This window comes from Athene cunicularia (genome assembly GCF_003259725.1).
Source record: "Athene cunicularia isolate RWA chromosome 5 unlocalized genomic scaffold, athCun1 chr5_part1, whole genome shotgun sequence".
NCBI classification, from domain to species: Eukaryota; Metazoa; Chordata; class Aves; order Strigiformes; family Strigidae; genus Athene; species Athene cunicularia.
In genome coordinates this window covers 9,492,996-9,518,848 of record NW_020799101.1, presented here as the reverse complement: position 1 = coordinate 9,518,848, position 25,853 = coordinate 9,492,996, and the positions used below count along the sequence as shown (strand labels likewise).

Sequence of the window (25,853 nt, the reverse complement as noted above, 5' to 3'; positions counted from 1 at the left end):
TATGCAGGAAACAAACACTCAGTCCTCTTGAATGGAGAAACACCTATTTCAGAAGCTCAAGGATCTCTGTATGCCAGATTTTCATAAATGATGCTCAGCTGGAGCCTCCCAGACTCGGAGCACTTGTGAAATCTATCATCACCAAAATGATAAACCTTCACTTTCATTGCTAGAGCTGATTTAAGCAATCTTGACATCACCAAATGTCCCCACCACAGGCCTGTGGTGGAGGTAGAAGATCATTGCCATCCAAACCAAACTGTCTTCTTGTAGTATTAGTTTTTTTCCATACTTGTTTGTATTCTTCATACACAAATTAAATGCTGAGAAAGCAAAAGACCAAAATGACCTCTTACTGCTGCAGTTCCCATGTAACCACTGAGCTGCTGGCAGAGCAATACGAGGAAGAGAGGGTATCTGTGATGCCTTTCTGGAAAAAACAGTGGGCAAAATTGACGAAGTTGGGTAAAGGACAAAAGAGTTAGAAAGAAAAATTACTGCAGAGGACTAAACCAAAAGAAAGTGGTAATCAAGATAAGATTAAGAGTCAAAATGACAAAAAAAAAATCCAGACACTCTTTATTCAGGGGGGAAATCAAGCCCTTTGAACTGTTGGATTATTGCATGTCCCCTATTGCCTATATTGTTCTGAACTGACATGAACACAGCTGCCTCCCTAGGAAAAGAAAAAAAAAAAGAAAAAAAAACCCCACAAAACCCAAAAAAACTTCTTTTCAGTCAGTATTTCTATTATGCCCCAATCAGCATTGCACTCTCAGAAGCTAAGGAAAAACACCAGTAAAATCAATGCCCACCTCCAGGTTTTATTCCCAGTGGAGATCTCCTATCACACACCCTCCTTTCACTACAGTCAAATACATTAATTTTCACTTCATGCTATCTACCAGACACAAATAGCAGTACTCAGGGAAGTCCTTATTCTGCTTAACATCTGAAAAGTTAGAGTGTTAATCCACTCTGAAACAGGCAGAGACATTCAAAAGTTTGTATTTCACCTCTCCTTGAGAACTAGAGATGTATTTTATATCACCAGACCTTGATCATAAATCTAAATCTGACCTGAAATGAATCCAAACTCTACATTTGAATTAATCAATAAAACTAGTGAAAACCCTTGATCCCGACTCATAGAGCACTGCAGAGGTTCAGAAGCACTTATAACAGATCTGAACAAAATATTCCAGAAGTTCCCTGCAAAATACTACATTTATGATAAAATTGCATTAATGGGCAAAATATTTTTAAAAAAAAAAAAAAAAAAAAAAAAAGAAGTTTTATTTTCCTTCACCTAATTTGTTTTATAGTATATAAATTTTCCTAAGCACCTTCTGAGCTAAAAATATGAATTGGTATGGAAAGAGTTCTTTAACATTTACAGGAAAGCCTTGCAGCTGGTATAACTTCTCCCCTTCATTATATACTGCATTATGCCCAGAATAAAAATCTCTTCTTCCTGTATATTATGTCAGCCACAGGAAAGCTATCAATAGGTGTTAGATTTCTCTATCAATAACAAATCTTTGAGATTTGCTGGGAGTATCCAGGCAAAGCATCTCTATATCTAAGCATCTGGGAAAAACTGGCTGTCATAAGATAGTCACAGCCTTGCCTGAAAGTTGAGTCACTGATCACTGACACCAAGAGACACCCAAAGGGACACTGTGTCAAGATTTTGGCTTCTAAAAAGTGCTTCAACTGTGAGTGTTTCTGCAACTGAGGTTTGTCCAGATGAACAGAAAAATCGCTTGTGAGCAGAGCAGTTGTCTCCTTGCAGCCTTCCCCAGGAGCAGGACTGAGCCGACCTTGGTTGCTCGGCTTGGCAGGGCACGAACGTGGACATGAACATGAACACAGGCAGGGGCAGAGCAAGCAGTGGGCTTGTGCAGCCCAGCATGTGGAGATAGGTCTTCACACAGTACATATCATTCCTCTTCTCAGCAGGTTCTGTTTGTATAAAGATACCCAACTACTCACTGTGCTTAGCTTACACTTTTTGCCATTCATGGCTTTGATATTTAAACATTTGACATAAACATCAGGCACCTGTATACAGTCAAATACAGTCAAACAAGTAGCGCTTTTTTTTTTTCCTACTGGTCATGATGTAATCTTGACCTGGCAGAAACATTTTATAAAGGCCATCTTGTGTCACATCTATCAAAAAGGTCTGTATACTTCTGTTTGAGTGCTACGACTTATGACAGACAGTTCCTCAGAGGCAGTCCTTTGCTCTTGAAGAGAAGATATATGAAAACAGAAGGATAAGGCCTATAAATTTTTATAGCTTTGTACTTAACTTGCACACAGGCAGTGGAATGGATAGCAGTCCCAAGAGAAGACCTATGATCCTCCTACATTAAGCTATGCCCGATTTTAAAAGCACCTCTGAGCATCCAGTCACTGTGTTTAAGATGCTTTGACACATATACGTTAAAAGTTTGACCTTACCCAACACATGGGGAGTAATTTTTACAAACACAGCTAAAAATGAGGAGAGGAAACAGATTCCAGAGGTAAAATGGGCCAAATGCTCAGGCTATGGACAACACAGGTTGTGATCTGAAGGGCATGAGATGTAGTGAGACATTTCTGAAGGTCATATCAAGGTTATGCTCTGGTATATGTGCATAGTGCCAATCATGAGAGGGCATCATTGCATTTGGTGGTTACTGATCCCAGCCACCGCCCCAGCAAACCATCATTTGGGGAAAGGAGAGAAGATCCCCTGTTCTTCGGTTTGCTCTGATCCTTTCCAGGGCTCAGGCACCTCCTCTAAGTGACCGCTCCTCACTTCAGGAGACCCTGATATGTTCCCACCAGACCAGGACTCCAGGGACAACCCCAGAGCCAGCATCTGACCATCTATCAGCTTTCCTTGTCTCCTCTGCAACACTCCTGATGCCAGAAAGTGCTAAAATCACTCCTCTCTCCCTGAAAAAAAAAGAGTCTGGGAGGAGGGGAAGATAAATTATGTACAGCACAAACCTGCTGGTCTGCATGCTGTTCATTTCCACCACCATGACCTGCATGTCTCCAGGTTTCTCCAGCTCAGCTCCAGTTGAGTTATCACAGCTTGATGGTTATAACAAGCTGTCATGTGGCAGCTGAATTGCATTAACTGCCCAGAAATAGGGAGGTGGGATGTAGCCTGCTGCAAAGGCAGAATCATTTCCAACTGCCTGGCCCACAGTGAAAAACGGTGGCTGTGAAGTTCCCTCTCCACCTCCATGGGCAGAGGAACATGCCTGTGAGTTGCTGCTGGGGCAGCTCAGCTGGGCTGGGTAAACTCCTCCAGTCAGAGTGGCTGGAGATGGTGTTTGGGATCCCACTGCCTCAATAGTTTGAAAGTCTCTGGAGTGAGACCCCATAAAATGAGGCCATCTGAATGTGTCTGTAGAGTCTGTGTCATCACAGCTCACTGTTTATGTCCTATCACATGTTCAGAGTCATTTTTTAGATTCTCTGAACAGAGTGAAAGCAGAATTGCAAAGCAATCTACCAATCCACCATTAAACCTACCCAAATACCAAGAATTTACCATGGAAAGGTAAATTCCTGTATAAAACTATTCTCAGAAAGAAAATCACCCATCACCCCTCACCCCTTGCTGCAGCTCTGCATGCCTCATATGCTTTGCTTCCATTTAGAACTGTTTTCTTAGTCTTTATTGATCTTTTTTAATCAATCTAGCCAATAAATAGCTAATTGGTCATTTTGTCCATAACTTTGGGTTGCTAGGCCACAAAGCCAAGGAAAAACATGCATCAGAGCAGAGAGACAAAAGCAGACTGAAGGATGCCTTAGCTGCATTTTCTCCTGCCCACCACCTTAGTCTTAAATTCATCCCTGACTTTACATCAGGGAAGTCAAAAAGAGGTATGAAAGGAGAAGGCTGGCCTGAACAGACTGATTGCCAGTGCTCCAGGTGTGTCTCTAGCATGGGGTTTAGCAGTGCAGGTGTCATTTCTTCCTCTAAGACTCTCTACACTTAAGCTCTTTCACTGGTTTGCAACTGAGAGTGCACATTAACAGCTCCTAAAGAAGGTAGACTGGGGAAGGGCCATGCACACAGCAGAGTAAGAGCAGATCTGTGAACCAAAGAGGGCTGTGGAATCAGACAGCCCAGGAGAAAAATAAACCATTTCGCTCAGGCAACAAGTCCAGGAGATTTGTGGAAAAGTTGTAAGTCATGCCTGCAGGACCTCTTCCACTCAATTCTGCTAATGGTTCTTGGAAAACACCTGTCCCCATAGATTCATCTGCTCTGCGTTAAGTGAGCAAGACCACTTAAGCTGGCATTCAACCATCTGAGCTGTAACTCATTCAAGTTCTCCATTTCCCAGAAATGGGCAAGACTATCATGGTTAGCTCAATTTTTTCCAGTAGGCTTCCCCAACCCTGCAAAAATTCCTCCATTCCTGTTACCATACAGAAAATGAACAGTCAAATCAGTCCAAGTAGGGAAATACAGTCAGCACAGCTTGCTACCGAAGTCTGAACAGACATTTCCAAGCAATACAGGAGAGATCCCCCTTGCAGCAATGGAACTTAGTGTTGTGCTGCTGCAGTGGGCTCGTCCTAGGCTGTAGGGCAGGCAATAAACCCATCATCAACATGAGGATGGCCTCCATGAAAGCTGCCTCTCCATTTTGCTTCAAGAAGGATCCAACCAAGGTAGAAAAGAATGAAAGAAACAAGAAGACAGTTTAGAAACCTCAAAAACATGAACAGAGAAGAAAAACTGAAGAAGCTAGAACTGCTTAGCCTAATGTAAAGAAGGATGGAAGAATGGTAACTGTTTTTGATAGACACTTGGGAGCTGCTAGAGGATCTGCCAACAGAGGGCTTTCCAAATGAGTCACAAGCATCTGTCAAGAGCGCTCTACTAGGAATCCTGTCTGTGGGCCAGGAGATGGGCTTTCTGGACCTTGTGAAGTTCCTGCCAGCCCACACTGTATGAAGCTACATTGAGTGGTATCTCTCCTTTACTCTGCTCTGCAGTATGCCTGCAGCTAGTGGTGCTGAGGTGGCATCACGGGCCTGACCCAGATTTGCAGGCTCCAACGCTCAGCTACTCCTAATCCTCTGCCTTTGCTGAAAAGATGGACAGGTAGACAAGGCCCTGAGCAACCTGACCAAACTGCTTTGAGCAAGTGATTGGACCAGAGACCTTCACAGGTCCCTTCCCACCTAAATTATTCCATGTGGGTGGCAAGCACACAGAGGTTCACCAATGTACTCAAAGATTTTGTGCCAAGGCCAGGCCTAGATTCACATGTTTACTTCTCCAGGCAGGTTTTACACCGCTCCTCCTACAGCAGCACAAGGTAAAGACACTCCAGCCCCAGGCATGACACCCCTCTCCCCTACACCTTTTCCAAGCAGGGACTTTCCGAAGGATGCAAAGCTACCGGAGCTCCATAAAAAGCAAATTTAAGCACGCAAAACAGATGGGCCAGAGTGTGGAGGCACTTAGAGCAGATGGCACTAAAATATTAAACTAACATTACCGTATGCTTAAGCCGTGGCCTGGCTTGCTGCTGATTGCAGAGCCAGCCTGGTGAAAGCACGCAGATGAGAAATGAGCCTCAGATTGCTAAATCACCCCACCAAACATCGCCTTCCCACGGAAAAATGCCTCACTAGCAACTCCTCCAACAGCAGGGACGTGCTAACATGATGCAGACAATGTTTTACTGAACAAAAAGCATTCCCAATAACTTAAGGTCTCTCCCAGATCTCTGCCGGAAAACCATCTCCTTGAGAAACTGTAAAACCAGTTTGTCTGTGGCACCAAACAGGGGTGGACGGAGTGAGAGATTAAAGGGGAAAAGCCCACAGTGCTTTGTACTTCTCTACCACATGACAGCCCTGGACACCATGGAGCGGCATAAGAGGCACCAGGGAGGAGGGGAAACATGTTCTTCAACCTGGGGCATTTGCCAGTGTCACCCCAAAACCAGAAGTGATCCTGACTGCAGCTTGTGACACTACTGGAGAGACACCAGGCCACCACATAGAGGTGGGTGGCCGTGAACCTTGGTATCCTTCATGGGTGCTTAGAGCCACAGCAGCAATGAAGGGTATGAGGTAAGGACACACTTATAGGGGACTAACCAGATTAATGCTACAAAAGCCTTTCATAAGTCATAAAAATCAGGATCCCTCATAGTAGGGTGGCATAGGACTGTGCTGCAGACACCATTTTAAATGGTGAATTTTATATGACTGAATTTCCAGCAGGACCCTGCCTCAGACATCTGATCTGAAAGATAACAAGCTGCTGCATGTTTCATTAAATGGATCAAGCAGAAGGAATCTCCTAATATTGTCATTGAAGGAGAGGCTGGAGAGAAACATGATGCCCCAGCATAAGGGAAATCTCTGCCCAGGACCAGGTCCCCAGGCTGTGGAACACCAGCATGTGGTAAGCCAGGCCACCCTGGCAGAGGGCTACTGACAGGCACGGCAAGAGAAGACAGGAAAGGACTCAACCAAAATGCTCCTTCCCATGCCTTGGTCCAGGCTTCTTCCGGACTTCTTGCAAACTGCTTCAGGACAAAAGATGCATGTTTCTAGGACAGCAGGTCTTTTCTGAAATGTCCTACATGCCCAAACCATGTGCAAGCCCAGCCTGGATGTCACCTGGGCTATGCAATGTCACAGCGCTGTGCAGGCCACACCAATTAGTTGTATTAATTTTACACAGTTTGTGAAAATCTGTTGTAAGACAGTGTTTTCTTAGAACAAACCTAAAAATCAGTATTCCTTGCTCTGGCTACTGGAAAACACAAATGCATCTGGACTTCCTTCTCTGTGATAGAATATTTAAAAAAAAAAGAAACAAAAAAGAAACAGCTGGCAACCTCCTTTCCTGCAGAGCCACAGACAGATGTGCTCTAAGCCCTGTTGTATAAGGGCTGTATCCACCTCTGGGAGGAGGTGCCCCAAGTGATGGGGGCAAGCAACAGCTGAAAAGTAAATGTCTTGCTACAGCTTTGCCTTCCTCTCTTTGCTCTGCAGGAGGAAAGGCGTTGGTAACACAGGTAGCAACTGCACAACTCTGGCCAAAACCAAGCCTGTGCTGCAGCAAGCAATGTGACCTTTCTGACCCTGCGGAAGAGCGAGCGGGGCTGCTTAGTGGTTAATGACACGGGAATAGCTTCACCCTTTCAAATCGTGATAGTCAGCTCCAGTAAAATGGAGGTAGGAAGTCACTGCTCATTTTTGTTATTGCCACTGGATGGCAACAGACGTTAAGCAGAGACATTGAGTTATCACTGCACAAACCACACATGCACTTGCTGTGCTCCACCTTGTTACTTCAGGAGGATGCCCGTGATTTCAGCACACCTAGCAGACACACCAGAAAGGTCTCCGAGAGATTAAGCCGCAGGCTGGCAGCAACACAGTCAGCAAGACTGTTCCTGGGGTCAGGCTGAACTCTGGGTTTTCACTCTGCACAGCTTCTCAGTTTCCGGGAGTGTGCACTCAAAACCAATTTTGTTGCCAGCCTGGGGCAAACTCTTCTGATGAGCCACTCACATTTCACACTGTGAAATGGTTAACACACGCGAAACTGATGGCTGATTATTTTAATTACATTGATGTGGCTATAAGCTGGGCAAGGGCCACAGAAAGGTCTATAGCCGGGTGTCAAAAACACCACCAGGCGTGTTGAACAGCTTGACTTGATTCTGCAGTTCCCTATGAATCTCCAGAAACCCTGGGCTAGCACTGACCTGAACTCAGGTAGGACTTGCCATGGCCATAGGGGGATCAGTCCCCACCCGGACCCTGTGAACCATTCCATCTTAATAAGGATGTGTGGTGGTAGCACAGCGCTTCTGAGGTGGTGTGTAACAAGGACGTAACAGGAAGCAATGAAGGTTTTTCTGCTTTCTATCTTTTATCAAGTACATCATCACACCTTGTTAGTATTCTCTTAATGATAGACAACTATCATTAAGATAATTCTCTTAATGAATGATGACACTATTGCTTTGGGAGACATCGTACTGCTGTACCTCCACTGTGTGGCACTGCTACATCTCCCTCTATTTGTCTCACTTTGGCTGAGCGTGACCAGTGCCAAATGCCTGCTAGGTGCATCTGAGTTGGCGTATGTCACATACATGATGCCGTGATGTAAAGCTCTGCCAAGACCTGAAGCTGATGCTATGAAAGCAATCCCTGTCCCTTGGATGTGCTCTGACACATCATTTCCTTGCCAGCCAATGCAGCTCAAGGCTGATGGAGCCTGGGAGGACCCATGGGGGATGGTCTGGTTCCACCAAGCACATTAACACATCCCCCAGTTCACCTCTGATAATGGAAAAACTGAAGGGTTTCACGTGAATTCTCTGAGTGAGGGACAAGCTCTCCTTCCCAGGTCAGAAGGAGAGCTCCATACCCTACCTTCAACATAAAAATTTAAGTAGGGCCCAGACACAGTAACCCATGCAGCAAATACCTGTGACTGGAAGGTAGCATAAACTGGACCCCCCCATCATCCATATTTTCTTATCTTAAGCCCACCTCCCCACACCTTGAAGTCAGCTTTAAAAAGTTACACAAGTTTTAGCAATAATCATGAGAGGTTTTATATGTTTTTGTTTTCTTTGCCTTAGGCACTGGAGTGTCTCAAGGGAGAAAAGCACGTACTAAACTAGTCCTCTGCACACGGCCAAATAGTAATTAGCTGTCTTGTGTCTGTCCAGGAGGAAAAGTTCCTGCCACTGCTGTCCTAGTGGGATACAGATAGGAAACAAGAACACATTGTGACACAGGGAGAAAGTCTGCTCACAGAGACAGGGATTTTCTCTGATCACCATTTGAGAACAAGCCTCTGTTAGCCTCAGTTTAGTCAACGACAGAAATTAAATGAGACACAATAGTTAAGCCCAAAAAATCTGAATAAGATCAAGGAGGACTAAGAAATGTAATAAGGTCTGAAATCTCAAAATAGAGGGGCAGGCAACTAGCTGTCTGTGTGATATTCCCCAACTACCTTCCCCAAATCCAAGATGAAATTGTTAGTCGTCTGCCCAGAACAACACACAGAACACAGCATGGCCGCAGAGACGCAATGCTAGACACTGCAGGAAGGGTGAGTAAGGTAAATACAATCAGCCCTACAGCTTCTAGGGTTTGGGCAAGGCCTGGGTGAGTCCTACAAAAGGGGAATTGGGGAAGGGGGAAAGGAATGGTTGGACCTTACCCTATGCATGAGAGAGTTAAGAGACGCACAGTGTGACATTGTGAACACTGAGAATCTGGCAGGAAAACAGAAGCAATAATCATGTTTCTTATTCAGCCTATTAATGTCATTAGTTCATTACCGCTAAGAATATCAGTATTAACATATTTTATTGCACTACAGATCTCGCAGTCCTCAGCACATCGTGCAAGTTCGTGCTGTTTCCTCACTAGACTTGCACGCTTGGGTTCACAGCTCTAGATAAATCACTTGTAAAAGAGTGCCACTTAAATGTATCTGTCACATCTCCAGGCTATCATGTGGTCGAACGATTGTCTGCACAAACATAGACTGAGGAAGAAGATGCTCTCTAAGCAGCAGGGATGGGGTTGTCGTCCCCTCCATCTGTATCCAGCTCTTCACAAGTAAGCAGCAGCTCTCTGAACTGCAAAACAACATCCGACCGAAGAGCTGTGGAGATGGCAGAGGGGAACCAGGGCAGGCATGGGGCAGTCCCAGTGTCCCTCCCTCCCATGTGAGCCTACAAAGCCAGAGGCACACAAAGGTCCTGGCTATTTAGAGCTGGCATCTTGCAAAGAATAAAATGACTTTTTCTCTTGTGCACTAAGCCAGTTACAGGCTGCAGGGACCCCAGCAGTGTCAGTGTGCAGTGACCGTGTGCTACCCCTTGGTCCTCAGGGCTTAGCTCAGACCAAAAGTCAGTGGTGGCTCTAGAGGCTTGGTGGCTCCAGTCAGATCTCAGTGCCTGGCACAGCAAGCCTGGGCCTGGCTGGCTCTACACTGGCTTTGAAGGGATCCTACAGGGAGACAAGGGCCCCTGAGCTCCCCTGAGTACCAGGGGAGCGTCCTGCCTTCCCTTTCCCAAAGCTGGATTAGGGAAGGGACTTTCAGAGGGACACACAGGATGCCCCCCAAGGCACACAGAGCTGGGATGAGTACCCCAAGCCACCCACCTCCCTGCACTAGCCTGGAAACATACACAAACCCCTCATTATTCAGGATCGAGGGTGTCAGCCACCATGAGAGAGATTTGTTTAAGCTGCACCAGTTTTGGAAACACTTAGACCCACCAAACCCAACACCTCTCCTCCTCCAAATCTTTATTTTTTCCTAAATGTATTTTCCAAAACATTGTCCTCACACCTGGGAGGAAGAGGACCACCTCCCTGATTGCACCTTTTCCCTGGGGCAAGGCAGGTACTATTTCAAAGGAAAAATGATCATATGTTGTTCTTTGTCCTCCAGATGCCTGGTGTATGAACCAGCCTTATGTTACTGAAGTTCCTGCTTGATCCAGTATCTATAGGCTTAAGGCTAAAAATTATGTTGCTGGTATTATTATTTTTTTCCTACAGGAAAGGAAAAGAGCAAAAGAAGAGGACGGAAAGGTCAGAGATGATGTGTGCTCATGTTCAAAATGAGGTTATCCAGTGCCAGCAGCTCCCCCTGCTTGGCGCCACTAACATCTCCCCTGTGAGGAACAGGCACTTCTCCCTCCTCCCCCTTCTCAGCAGCACTGCAAAAAACAACATAAACATCTGCATTTACCTTTCTGCTTATTTAAAAACGGCAGTAAAGGTGAAGCCAAGGGACTTCTTTTGCCAGAGTCCTTGGAAGACACTTTACTTTGGTTAACAACAGTTTCTTCAATGGGCTTCTTCAGGATTATTCTTTCCTTCAGCTCCTCGGTGCTGACAGCAGAGGTTGGGGGCTCAGCACCTATTTTCGGTGCAACAAAGGAGCATTTCAGGTAGGACGCAGACTCTGCCAGGTTTTCCCTGTTCATCCTGCTCTCTGTCGTTTTACTGGCTTCATAGTCTGACGTGTCAGTGCGTGAGCCGTTCTCTTCCTTGATAATGTCCATGACCATGGGCTTCATCAGAGGGGAGTCCTGCTCCCTCTTTGGGCTCTCTTCGGAGGCCGATGAGGCATCACAGGACTCAATGATGAGCTCGCTGTCGAGCTCAGCCTCCCGCTCCTCCCGCAGGATGCTGTACTGGATGGAGGGGGAGGCGGGCGATGGAGGGGGCCCTCCAATGTGGCTGAAGGTCATGTAGTTGGAGTGCAGCACCTCCTCAGCAGCCATTGGGTCCTCTGAGACCAGCTCAATCTCCGAGTCCCCTGACTCGGCACTGCTGGCTTCATTATCCAGGGGTGAGGAGACAGCGGGGCGCCCAGGTTTGACCCGCTGGTCTCTCTTCTCAGTGGAAGGGGCTGGTGACCGCTGCACCTCTGGGGTCTCAAAGGAAAAGCTTTTTGCTTCCTTGATGGCACTGATGAGTTCATCCTCCGACAGGCTGCCTTTGCCCTGTGATTCTGAGCCGGACGGTTCTGCCACCCAGAAAGAAAGGAGGAAAAAAAACAGAAAAAAAAAAAAAAAAGTTAAAAATAAGGTTTTCTGGCTGCTTAGGCAACAAACACAATAGATTTCATGCCAGCACAGATCCCTCTAGCAGGGATGGTAATACAGGCAGAAAGTCTCCCCGTCTGGGATGACTAACAGTAATAACAGCTTGTCCTTACAGAGCACTTCCCATCCACATACTCATTATAAAAGAAGTATCATTAGCATAATTTACTGGGGAAAAATCTGAGCCACAAGGCAATGCTGGTCAGTGCTTGGCCAGTGGCTCAGCAATATGGTTTCACCCGGAAAATCACCAGTCATGAGGAATGTGGGCTCAGGCCATGTGTGACTGTATCTGACTGTCGCCAAAGGATATGGGTCTGTTCTGGGGACACTCACATGAGGCTGGTGCATTCCTGGCACCACTGATCATAACAACCCATGCGTAGTTACTAGAAATTTTGCCAAACTTTAACTTTCTGGTGTGAAAAATTCCAGGTGAGAAACTTTTCTCAGACTTTTTGGTGCTTGGTGGTTGGGGTTTTTTTGGCAGGAGGGTTTATAGTGAATTCTCTGTCTGCTTTTATCCCAGTTGGGTCAAAAAAATGAAACTTTTTTTTTAAACTGTAATTCTTAATATCATTAAGAACTACATTAATGAAAATAATGACTGATCAACTTGTTACTCAAAATTTGAAACAAAAATATTCTCTGCATTTTCCAGCTCACACTGGAAGAAGATCTACTTAAGAGACTGAAAATGGGCAGTTGAAAAGGCTGTCTGGTCACCCAGGATTAGGAAGGCGCCCACATCCCATACTAGAAGAGAACCCAGCACCAGACTTCCTACTTGTTCGGCCTCTCTCTATATCCCTTTACCACATGGGATTTTCTAATGACATAACACAGAAAATAAAATTGTCTGTAAAGTATTCACAATAAGAGGCGACAGAGGCAGCATGAGGTGCACCAGCGGCTATCTTGAGTTACTGCATGGGGAACAGGCTTCACTTGATGATTCAGAGAGCCATCAGCCAGCCTCAAACCTGGGCTGCTCCTGGTGCACGGGCAGCAAGGCCAGCCGGGCCACCTGGCCCTGCCTGTGCCAAGGGGGAGCACGGCAGCAGTTTGTACCTGATCCCCTGCCAGCACCCAGCCACCACCTCCTGATTGCTGGTTGCCACCTTGCACTTCACTGACCCAGAGATAGCTGCCAGTCACACGCAAGACCCTCCCTCTGGGGGAAAAAAAAAGGCAGAATTCCCCAATCATGATGGAACAGCCATCGAGCACACAGAAGTTTGTCTCCTGGACTCTCAAGTGCTCATTCACTGACTTTATATCATTATTAATGTGAAGGGGTCACCAAATGGCATTGCAGATGGTGAGGGTTCAAGAAGAGACCCCCAAGGTTTCTCCTGCTGATGCTGGTGAAGAGGCCTGTGTCTGCACATCTGGGGACCACAGCGGGGTGGGGGGAGGTTTCCAGCCCCTCAATTGCAGCTGTAGGAAGCCCCAAGCTGACCTGTGCCCACTACTCGTGAGTATCTGCCTTCAGGCCAGCCCTGCTTTGGGCGCAGCCACTGGCGTCAGCCCACTAAATTCACCCAGCTGTGTCGATCACCTCTGGAAGCTCCTCTACATCAGAGGGTGGGAGAGAGATTGCATCAGATGTGACCCGGGAAAAAACCCACTATTTCTGGCTATTTCAACTTAATTTCTAATGGCAAATAGGATAGCTGATTTCTTCCTGATCATATGCCTTTGCCAAGAGGAATCTGGTAAAGGGGGAGGTTTTAATGATAGCACCTGAGCCATGACACCCTGCTGGAAGATGGGCAAGAAAAACAACCTCCCCACAGCCCTCCAAGCAACTTTGGGTTGTGCATCTGCCAACACATGTCATCAGCAATTTTGAGCACGTATTGTTGTCATGTCTGCAGCTCCTCCAACAAGACAGCTCTCTTGTAACACAACCCTCTCTCATGAGAAAGTCCTCTGCAACCCAGAGCACAGCTGCAGACAGGATTAAGGTGTTTGGGACTGTTACAACACCTGGATGCTGGGAAGTTTCTGTTCCATCAGCCACGCTGAGCAGGAGTCTCTGCATCCTTTTCCTCTGGCTGCAGGAAGCCCATCGGAGCTGCACCACTCTCCTGCATTACCGCATGTGAGCATTTTCTCCCTGAGCAGTGACTTAATCCGGCACGTGTCCAAACAGGCATGTGACCGCCAGCCCTCGTAGCACAGCAACGCATCATCCCTCAGCTTCACCCCACTCCTGCCCACCCTGGCAGTTTGTAACTCTCAGCCATGGCATTTACCTTGCAAACAAAAAAGTCCTTTGTGGCCAGCAGCAGGGTGTCACATTTACCGCTGGCACAGGGAAACGTATAAATACCCACAGCCTTTCAGCACCAGTGCGGCATATGAACAGACTACGTCTTCCTTCCCCAGAAAGATGATGGCCAGTAATTAAAAGAAAACCATTTTCAAAAGTCCTGATCCAAGTAGGGGGGAACTGGGGGCTTTGCCAGAATGCTTGAGGGGTATCTAGGAGCAACGACTTTGCTGGGTCACTGGGTAGAAATAGCAAGGGCAGGTTTTACATTTCTTCCTCGCTTATGAACGTGGAGTCTGGGTTCCCCAGCTGTGGGAAAGGGGGGAAATCCGGAGAAAACACCCTGTGGGATCCAGGCCCTAAAGGAGGATTCCTGGTTCTTTCCTTAACACGATAGATAAGCAGCTCTTTTGGCTTTCCAGCACCCTGATGCAAGGTGGTGTGACCTCCCAGGGCTGTTTGGGCAGTGCTGGGGATCCTCTTTGCCCATGGAGAGGAACATTTCTATGCCAGCAGTTACACTGACCACACCAGTGCCTCCCAGTAAGGCAGCAGCCATGAGGTTCAGCCACACATTATTCAGCTGTTTTCATGGGATACAGTTATCAAGTGTCACGAAGGTAGCCTTGAACAATCGCCAAAGACTGAATAAATGACAATTAATGCCTGAAGATCTTAATTACCTTTCAGTGCAAAAAGTGTAAATGGATAAAAACCAGCATGTCTCAGAGGTAGCACGTGATGTCACCCAGTCAAATAAGAGAACTAAAATGGGACTCTAAATAATCTAAAGTTTCAAGCTGTTGCAGGCAGGATAAACTCACAACTGCGGTAGACTTTTTCTATCTCTTTTTTTTTGTGTGAAAGTGTACAAATGCACACTCAGTTTTGGATAGGAATTAGGTATTTCTCTAAGGGTAGGAAATCTCAGACTGCCTTTTTAAGGAAATTACAACTGATTTTTAAATGCTTCTAGATGCCATCAACGCAATGGAAATTTCAGCTTGGAGATGTTTGTTGTCAAATGTTCACTGTCAAAGGGCTTTGATCCAGGACACTAAAATTTAATTTCAAGTCTGAAAATTCTGTTTCCTGTCACAGAACTTTATTCCTTTTTAAAATATGATACTACTTTCATATTTTAGCAGTGTATAATAGGGAAAATGAGGAATAGATATTATGTACTACTGCAGTAATGAGACAATAAGAAAATGTATAAACATGGGATTTTGATGCCTCCTGAAAAGAAATCAGGAGCCTTTAAAAGAGACTGGCCCTTTGTCCCTCCATTCCCCTTTGTAAATGAGGTGACAGCATTTCCATCCTCAGCACTTTCTAAAAACAGCACTTTCACTTGGAAACAGCACTTATTTTTAACAATTTAACCTCATTCTCTGCAGGAGCAAACAGGTGTTAAAACAGCCATTAAAATTTAAAAAAACAAACCCAGACATTTGCAGTGCCTTGGTCCCACACACTTCATTTCCCCTGGGGTGTACAGACAGCCAGGTGACCAGGAGACCCCAAAATCACTGGGATTCAGCCCAAATCATTGCTTGGCTGATGATTCCCTCAATGACACCTGCCAGGTCACAACTTCCCCTCTGAGAGATCCCCATGGGCAAAGCCTGACCCCAGCCATGTCCTGAGAGGCTCTAGGCAACTTATTTCAGTGGATCCCCAGTCCTGTCTTCCCCTCTACTAACAGAGAAAGGGCAGCCCACCCTGAGCGGTGTGTGAGTGATGGGCAGCAGGGTTCGCATCCCCCTTCGGTTTGGCAACACAAAGGGGTGCCCGAGCAGAGCAGAAACACCTCCAGCGTGGAGACTGGTGAATGTCTGCTCACACCCCCTCAGACCCACCCCACAAACCCATAGTAATTTCCCAACACGCAGGCCTACAATTGCAACCACTCTGGTTACCAAAAAAGCCCAATGCCATGCACTGATATTACCCGTACCGGAGGATGGTGGCGTGACAGACCCCGGGCTGTCATCTTCAGGCTCCGACACCGTCACTGTCGGTACCACCTCATGGCTTGGCTTCAAGCCAGTCTCTGGCTGAGTTGGGCTTGACTCTCTGCTGGCAGCTTCCCGGGCGCTTTCTATCTCAGTGAGCGTGATCTTGACAGGGGCTGTAACCACAGAAGCACTGTGCTGATCTCCAAACCTTGTGTCTTTAAGTGAGTCTTGCTCTTTGGCTGCCTTCACGCTCTCTGAAGCCGTCTGCTGAGGTTCAGCAATGTGGCTGGACCTAGTGGGTACTCCCCGGTACTTATCGATAAGTCCTGGGCTCTCATCTTCTGAGTCAGGGTCATGTTTTTCTTGGTATTTTATTTCTTCTGATCTACTTATGTCCATGTATTTATAAGCTTCTGCTTTCATGGGATCTGCTAAGGTTTTATCAACTTCAGTAGATTCTGCAGGAGTCATCTCTATCCCCGAATCTGAGCTAAACAAGCCACGGGACTCAAAACCAGTTATATCTTGAACAGGATGCCCCAGCGTATTAAACCCCTCTGTGCTGCCTGAGCAGGGAATGGGGCTATTTTCCTGCTGATAAATACCCATGAAATAGGTGGAATCCCGTGGGGTGGTGTAGTGGACGTCCGAGATCAGAGAGGTGTAGAAGGAGTTGTCACCGCCGTTGGCTGTGGATCCATAGTCAAAGAGGTGTGACGAAGTTGTGACACCTAAAACAAAGATAGAAAAATGATGCACAGCGAAGAGACAAGTGCCTGCAGGCACTGATCTTTCTGCAAAGCTGTACTTGCTCCCTGTCAATTTTAGATTTGGTTTGTGCACCAGGCATGGCTTTGTTTTCAGGCTCTTTGGGACTGCCTCTTACCATACCTTTGGGCAACATAATGGCACATCTGTCAGACAAGGCCTCCAGCTGCTGTTTAATCTTAAAATAGCTGTAACGATCCTGATAGCTGCTAAGAGTTCCCTGCCAACATTTGCCTAGCCTGTGCATAAAAATGTCCAGTGATGGCAATCCCACAACCTCCCTCACAATCTGACTCAGGGCCTCACCATCCAATATCCTTTAAAAAAAAAAAAATCTAACGTCCAATACAAAAATAATCCTGACCAAAAAGATTTTTTGTTTCTTTATACAGAGAAATGGAGGTGTTTCACCTTAAAGAAACTTTCATTAAGAGAAAAATTCTGCTGGACAGAAATTAAGATGGAAAAAGTGTTAGACAGCTTTAGATTTCATTTTCTCTTTTAAGATTAGCCACCCTAGATTTGTGAAACACCAGGGCAGAGACTAAACATCCTCACTTAGTGATTTCCACATGCCCAGAAAGCTGTATCCTGTGTGCATCATCTACCGAGCATGCCGGCATGAAAGTGGTTAAACCTCTACCCACATCCATGCATCATTTTCATACACCGCCTCTAATTCCCTCTGTCATGCTTTAAGTTCCTGGGGATGATGCTAATTAAACTACAAACAGTGGTCACTCTCTATTTGCAGCATTAATATAAAGCACAGCTCGATGATGGGAACAGCAAGATCCCCCATGAGGGAAGTGGGAAGACAAATTTTTATAGGGCCTGAGGGAACGGGGATGTAAAGGAACAAAGATACTGTCTGTAGGAGCTGGTGCCTATAGGAGGGCGGTAGCCCGTTAACTGCTTGTGCGCTGACGCATGCTGCATCACGGAGGCTGGCTGGCTTTCTCCGACCCCTGCTCATCACCCTGCAAGGGATGTGGAGCTCCTGACCTGCTCCACACTTGCCGTGTCCTGGGCTACCACGCAAAATGCAAACTTAACAATAATATTAAAGGGACATTGCTGCAGCTTCAAAGACAGAAGCTGGGAAATATCAGTGTGAAAGCTCCTGAGCTACTTGCATTTGGTTATTTTCTTTCTCCTTGCACATACATAATGATATCATCTCTAAATACCATCACAACTATTTTTTCCCACAGCTCTCCATGCATTAGGCACGTGCAGCTCATTTAGTGAGCCCTGAAGCAATTTTTTTTTCCCTTTATCAATGTTCAGCATGTAGCTACAGGATTTACTGTACTGCACAACTTCAGTGGATTTGATGTGCACAACCCAAGCCCTGCATAAAGGCAGAAGGACCATTTCCCACACCAGATTTTTGCATCGCTCAGTGGTCTTCATCACTCAGATGACTTGCAAGCAACTTCTCTTTCCTGGACTGCCTTTCGGGTGGGAATGGCATGCTCCTCCTTTTTTACAAGGGGAAACCCAGTAGCATAAGGAAAAAGCAACCCAAAAGTGCCACACCTTGCTTTTCAGCCTACCTATGCTACCTGCTCCTGTGTGTCCATCCTCACTGACTTTGGGTGCTGTGGCTCCTCCGCCAGCCCTCACCACTAATCTGCTACCGCACACATGATACTGACAGCCGCTCCATCCCTGTACCCCAAGAGCCCATGGCCAGGGATTCGTGGCAGCTGCCTTTGCCATACAAGAGCACAGAGCAAGAGATGCTGTAGATAGCAGGTGGAAAATTATCATCACCATTCCCAGTCATTCCCAGCTCTTCTCACTGCTACAGAGAACTGCGTAAAACTTCTCATAGAAATATTTATGATCAAGTCAAGATCATGTTTCAAGTGATGAGGGTCACTGTGGAGATTTTTCCTGCACACATGAATTTGGGAGCTTTTTTTCCTCTCCAGCTATGTAACTTTATGTTTACCTACTCTAAATTTCACCTTCCATTTTCCCACCAGCTCACTCTGGGTTGCACTATCCTTTTGTAACTCTGCAGGCAGCTCTCATTCTCACTTCTCCAAATGACTCAGTCTCATCAGCAAAGGTACGTGAGAACAGACCCTAAGCAGAAAACCACAGTGAAGCCAAAGCAGAATAAGGGCTAAGCTGGGCTGCCCAGCACCCACATCAGGTCCTACCTGAGGTCATCCAGTGCCTCGCAAGGGTAGCTCATACCCAAAAAATATTTCTAAATGATCAGTAAGCAGAGAGGGATAGGTTTTCTTGCAAATATTTTTCTTGCTGAACTTGCCTTTTTGAAAATTATCCATAAACAGGCTGAGATTTTCACAAATGTGTTGGTTAGCTGGAATTATCTGATGCATTGTTTATGCCAACATATTTCAGGCTGTGAATTGCTGACTACAGACTATTCATGCCTGTTGCTGCCAGTATCTGCTGTTTGTAATTTACTATTTGTGCTGGGTGAGTGGCTGTCTAAATCATGGGGTTTCAGGGCTGTTCTTTCATTAGATGATTCCTCAGTGCCTGCTGGGCCTGATCCAAAGCCCACCGAATTCACTAGAAAAGTCCCATTGATTCTGAGTGGCTTTGGACCAGCTCAAGATGGCTGTGCAATACTTTCTGCTCTGGGTGCTCATAAAAAATACAGTCACACCACCATCAGTGAGCAAAAATCCATTTCTACAAATATCCCACTATTGCTAATAAAGAGGGAGAACAAACATAGTCAGAGGAGATTGAAGTCACCATCAAACCAATATTTATGGATTCTGTTTGCAGCTTTCATTTCTCCTTTGTCCACAGTATATGTGAGCCAGATGCACATGCATTTACAGCACTTAGTAATGCTGATCAATAGAGCAGTGAAAGGGTTTCTAATGCATTTGTGTCAGATGCTTCATAGCAGGAGTTACACCAAGCCAGGAGGGCTCTCAGGAGAGCCACTCTGATAAAGAGGGCCTGGGAAAATATAATCCTGTTCTTTACGTTATCAGCAGAAAGAAAAAAATAACCCTGAAACAGTCATTGCAGTAACATCACATTTTCAAACAGTTCAAAACCAGTGCTGAAGCAGCTGTTAACACAAGAGCTGATTTAAAATGGACTGAATGTTGATCACAAACCCTTTTTTTTTTTTTTTTTCTGCAGTGGTTTTGCAAATATCGATGAAACCAGAAAATGTATTTCTTACTGGGGTTCAGCAGGAAGACAAAGAGTTAAAGGGTATGTGAGCATGTCTATGCGCATGTGTGAGTAGAGAGAGGATTCACTTTAGGAGGACATAGAGGGATCCCAACTCTCAAGACAACTGCAGAGTCAGAAGCACTGAAGACAGCTGAAATTGCCTAATTACTAGGATTTAATGCAACTGTCTATTTCCACAGGGAATGATTTAAAGCCATTGGTAAAACTGCCTCTTATTTGGGAAGTGTGAATCTATCAGCTATTAGGTTGGCTATTAAAGACATGGAAACCTATAATAGCTGAGCAGATTTTTGCTGAAGAATAGTGTATTCAGAGTCTGGTGATTAAGCAATGCCCTCTCTGACTTTAAGTTTATTTAGTTCAATATCCGTGGGAAGGAGAAGCCTTGAATAGCACTGGTAACTGATGGCAGTATCAGATCTGAATTTGCCCTTGTTACAAAGGGTTGGGTTTTTTTAATCTGGATTTCCTTCAAATGTGCCCAAAAACTTGCCTGCCAATTCAGGTAAAGCAAAGCTATTCAGTGCCTGAGAGCAGCAGTCATACTTTGATGTAATACGAGCCCTCGGGAAATAATTTCACTTCCTGCGACCAGCTAAGAAGTAATGGGTCTGATTCAATCATTTGAGCACAGCTGAGATGCTCAGCAAGCTACATGTGTTTTCATCAACTGTAAAGGAAAAAAAAAATTTGAAAATGACTGTTTTGTTTCCTCAGAATAAGTAAGTGAATGCTCCAGAAATCCCCTCCTACAGCACTGGATTTAGAGCTATTTAGCAATTGACACAGGAAATAATTTAGAAATCATTGGTTCCATGCAGAGTAACTCTTAATTTAAGAAAGGCAGCTGAAGCCCAATTTGGATCAATGCAAGCTGAACTGCTGCAGCACACTGGAAGAGGAAACAAAGTTAGCTGAGAAAAACAGACAAGAAAAAGAGCTAAATTAAGTACAACTGAGGGTTTTTTTCCAAACTAGAGTCTTCTTAAAATTATCACTTCAGAATACTGTATTCAATTTTCAATAAAATAACCAGCTTTCATGTTAACCTGTCTGTCTTAACCTTCACATACAACTCTGGTGACCTTCAATGGCACAGACTGACACAGAAGGACACAAAATTTCAGTTCTACAGAACTGTTGGCAACCCCGCAATGTGAGGTTCAGTATTTATTGTGTGTCAGTGAATCTTCAGAATCATTAATTTTTTCAGAAGAGGAGGGGGGAACTAATCTTTAATTAGATGATGCTATTTTTACAAGCCTGGAGCTGCAGTGAGAAGAGGAAGGATCTTTGGTTGCAACTGGAGGAATCAAGGTTTCAGCAACCTTTTCACACAGAAGCAGAATAGTGTGAGCAAGCTCTGACTTTTGCTTTGGATACTGAGCCTCAGGAGTTGTTACTGGCTACCCCAGTGCTGCAGGGCTGCTGGCTCCCAGCAGAGTCTCCCCAGCTCTCTCCTGTGTCCATGCAGATCACAGCCTCCTGGTGACAAGGTCCACCTTGTCCTGTTTGGACAGCCCCCGACCTGTGGTAACTTATGGATTAGAGATAATAATGAGCAAAGTCCCATAAACAAGGGGAGTACTCTTGTCTGGCTGGCCCCAAGTGATGCTAGTGAATCTCTCAGGCCACGTGTCACTCCCAGGTGGGAGTTGGCCCTTCAGGTGTCACTCAGAGATTTTAGCTAACAAAGAAGCCAAAACTGAGTGACAAGCATTTTCCAACACAGCATCTCTGCTCTGATTCAAGACTCCCAAAGGCACTGCAGAGCTCAGGGATATGTAGTGACCTTCTTTCAGCATTCAGACTAAAGCCTGGCTCTTAAAAAGATATCATATTGTCTTAAAGGCCCAAGGAGGTAGCTGAACACTTTGTCAAGCTTTTCATTTTATAATTACTACCTCGGCTAGAAAGGCTGATTTCATAGCAAGACTGTCTCAACCCAAGGAGCCATCATGCCATCCCATTGTAACTGACAGTGATGCAGGAGAGTCCCATTGCCCAAACCTTGCTACCACCTAAATATCTGCATCTGGAGATCAAAGCACAGCTCAGGGTCCTCTCTGATGACCAGCACAGACTGTGTTTCTCAGCCTACATCAGTAGATTATGTTCCAGCCTCTCCTTCACTTTTATTGTTCATCCATGACCATCAGGTAGATGTATCTTCCTGCTTTCTTCCAAATACACAACAAAGTAACTATTAAGCAGTCCTGCCTTTTCTGTACCAAATTTAGAATTTTGTCATCAGCCACTAGCCAAAAGCCTGTGCTTGACCTTGGCTTCTTTATATTCCTAACTTATCCTTAAAAAGGAGAAAAAAATGGAAATACCTTTTCTTATTTTTCTTATTTCCTATTCTTTTGACCCTGATACATGATGTTTCATTGCTTCTTTTTAGTTTCCCAACTCCGTTGCCCTCCTTTTTAAAAATCACATTATACTACCTTACTATGTTCTCATCTCTAGTCATATACATCTTTATAATCTGTAGTCATATACATCTTTATACAGATGTTCAGTGTTTCTATCACTTTTCCACATCTCTTTACAGTACCCACATGGACCAGCAGTCCCAAGTCTATCTCCAAATTTAAAGCACACCCTATCTTCTTCAATTCAGACCAAGCAACACTCCATGAATTTCCAAATGTCTTTTGCTAGCACCCCTCCTGGCAGCAGCAAGGGCAGATTGCACGAGTGGCAGAGGCATCTCTCAGCCCCATATCAAATCACACAGTGCTTCGAAGTATGCTGGCTACCCCCATGAATGAGTGTACCACTTGGGAGCCGTGCCCTCAATTTTGCAAGACCCTCCTCCATGAATTTTCTAACCCAAGACACTTCAATATCCATTGCAAACCTCAAAAGTACTTGAGCACTTGTGTGCCAACTCAAGTAGAGCATGAAACCACGATGACTGAGACCCTGATGACCCTCATGCCAAGCCCAGGCATCACCATGCTGTGGATAATACCACTAAATCAGCTCTTGGTCTCCCCTGAATTAGCCTTTCTCGATAGCCAGGGCCAGCTGTCAGCCCTGAGCTACCCCACCTCCAGATGCTATAGGTTACATGCAGAGAGCAGCAAGCTGCTTGCAAGAGATCTGCAACTAGGCGTGCATCCCTGGCAGCAATGCCAGCTATTCCCAGCTGCCAGGAGATGGTGCTCTTTGTTTTAGCTCAGGATTTGCAAACCCACTTTACAGGTTAGCAACTTCTTTTCTTCCAGGACTCTCATGATCCTGACTGCAGGAAAAATATAACTCATCGAGTCACAGCATTTGCAAATATGAATGGCCAGTAATTCTGGGATTCCTTTACCCAATAGATGCTATAAGAAAACTGGATGTGTTGGAAGGATACATGCTTCTATTCTATTATTATTTCCCTCTGGTTCTCTGTATGGGTCTCCAACATGTTAGGGAAACACAGAGCAGCAAGGTGGCTGCTTCCCGCTGTCTCAGAGCAGCTGACAGCTCCATGCCTTAGCTCCTGGGGACAGGAGTGAGTCAGTGCATCAGCTGTGCAAGTTATTCATCCTTCCCCTTGAGATCTCACAGAAGCCAGAGGAAACACTGCTATGCAGAGAGGCAGGTGCTGTCTCCTGCACAGGTAGGAGGGCAAAAGGACAGGATGGAAAAAACAGGTTTAAATCTGTTTACACAACAGTTACCCCACGGACTTCATTGCTGTGACTTCTGATTCATCTCATCTCAGATGGAACGCAAGGCCTAAAGTCAAACAAGTTAATTATATGCTTTGATGCATGTAAAACCCCTCCTCCAGGTAAATTTGCAGAGGATAAGAGTTAGTACAGCCTCCAGCCTCAGTGCTTTAGCTGTCTATTGTAAGCAGGCATTGCAGCTTCCAGTTCCAGGGCTCCTCCATTTCAGTCCTCCATGTGGTAAATATATGGGGTCCACAGGGATCCAAGGTGCCAAAACCTCGGTGGCTGAGGATGAGCATCCTTTATCAACCCACCACCTCCTCGTAAGCACAGAGGCTGGAAAGGGGAGACAAATTGCTGTCAGGATCCAAACTCTGAAGGCCCTAACACTTTTGGAAGCTTCAGTTCGGGGGCTATCTGGTTGAGACAATCCCCACTGCAGCCAGCGTCAGGTCACCCTCATGTTACACCGAAGCATGGTTCTTCCATGTGGCTTCCCAAGACCCTGCCTGGGGGGTTCTCCTGTTGCCCCAGCCAACTTCTAGTTTCTTCCAAAAACTGGACAGGCACAGATCATGCCCCGGCTCAGCTGCTGAGTGCTACAGCCCTGTCTGCGGGAGGGATGTGTAGGAAACACTGATGAGCGTTTAATAAGATTAAGACAGATCCACTCTGGAGAACACAGGACGCACTGCGCTGCTAGCACTGTCATCCCAGCAGGCTATTAACAGAATCTTTTCTTTTTGCCGCTGGCTCTGCACCACAACAGCTATTGTCTCCCTGCCAGCACCACTCCGAAAAGATAGCGGGGTCCACCTTTTTGCTGCTGCTGAGTAGGCACTGTGGGTGTGGCAGTACACCCCAGACCAAGCGAAACCAAGCAGAGGAGTGGAGCTTGGTTTGACGATGCTGAATATCCTCAGCTCCCATGGACATACACAGAGCTCACAGAATGTGACAGGGGATGCTCAGCAGATCCCCCAAAGCCAACCAGCCAGTGTGCAAAGTGAACCCACAGTAAATGATTCAGCACTTCCCACCCCCACATGCCCTCCAGGCTTTCTGCTTCAATAAATAGTCTCAGAGAGCTCCAATTTGACCTGGCAAGTAAAACCCTGGTATAAGGTCCAAGACAGTCCTCCCCACTGCTTCAGACGGCATGAAAAATCATGAACGCTGAAAAAAAAGAGTCCTGAGAGGAACACAAAAACTGTTTAAAATGTGCATAAAGTTGCAGATGCTCCTGCTAGAAGTGCAGCTGCAGATTTTCAAAATTATCAAAAAAGGATGCAAATATCTTTTATAAGTTTTAACAAAAATATGGTGCAGGAAAAAAGCAGGTTTTCACTCCTGTGATAGGAGTAACATGACTCTTTGGTAGGGTTCAGTGACACTATGGTACTGGCTTAAGTGCTATCAAATGCACTTTGCTAGGGACAATTAAACCCTGCTTATGAGAATAATTCATTCTTATTTCACTGTAGTCACATTGCCCCTGGAACGATCAAACTCCAGCAAGTCCCATGGCAAAAATACTCCAAGTACTAAGTGAATTAGCACCTAAATCATGCTTTTTAATGACTTAAAATGGGGCTCAACTCCCCTTAGAGAACTAGACACCAAAATATCTCACAAAATCTGGATGTGTTTGGCTAAGTCTCATTCATCAGTAAATTGTAAAATACCTAAGTTACATTTCAAACATGATTTAGGAACTTCAGCTATTCACTGTTTTTACCCCCAGACTGCTACAACGCAGTTGGTCACTCTCCAAACTTAAACCAGCTTGTCTTTCAATACTGTCTTCCCCTGCCCAGCCTCCATCCCAGGGCTCTGCCACAGCCACCTCCTGCACATCCAGCCTGACCTTTGCTGCATCCCCATTACTTTTAAAATCCACAGCCATGCAGATGCAGATCCAGACTTAGCCTGGAAAAGAGAAAAATGCCAGTGCCAGCCACTTTTGATGCTGTGATAAACCCGGGACAGAAATCATTGCCCTACAGCTTCAGGTTCTTCCACACCAGGGAAGAAGGGGCTCACCAGCAGCGGGGTAAAAGCCAGCATTGGAGAAAGGCTTCTGCTGAAATACGAGTCTTTGAATGAGTGTCTGATACACATCTGGAGAGACTGCTGACTTTTCTCTATGCCATCTGACTATTTTTATGGGCTATTAAAAAATGAGAAAAAAGGATGAGTGTCGCCTTGCACTTGGGCTTGGCTCCCCATCCCCCAGGGTTGAAGCTACCCCAGCGGCATGAATCTTCCGGAGAGACAAAGCAACAATTGCAATGAAGTTCAGTTGAAATCACTGAGG

The 25,853-nt window shown here is 45.6% G+C and overlaps 1 protein-coding gene across 1 annotated transcript in view; it reads right to left on the bottom strand.

The window, feature by feature from the left end:
* The window catches only part of RTN1 (reticulon 1), a 118,638-nt gene that overhangs the window by 37,007 nt on the left and 55,778 nt on the right, over positions 1–25,853 (bottom strand). Inside the window, exons 2-3 of the mRNA XM_026850119.1 lie at positions 15,884–16,621; positions 10,790–11,572 (exon numbers count right to left, since the gene is read on the bottom strand). Of these exons, the coding sequence (XP_026705920.1) occupies positions 10,790–11,572; positions 15,884–16,621 (1,521 nt within the window). The remainder of the gene's footprint in view (positions 1–10,789; positions 11,573–15,883; positions 16,622–25,853) is intronic.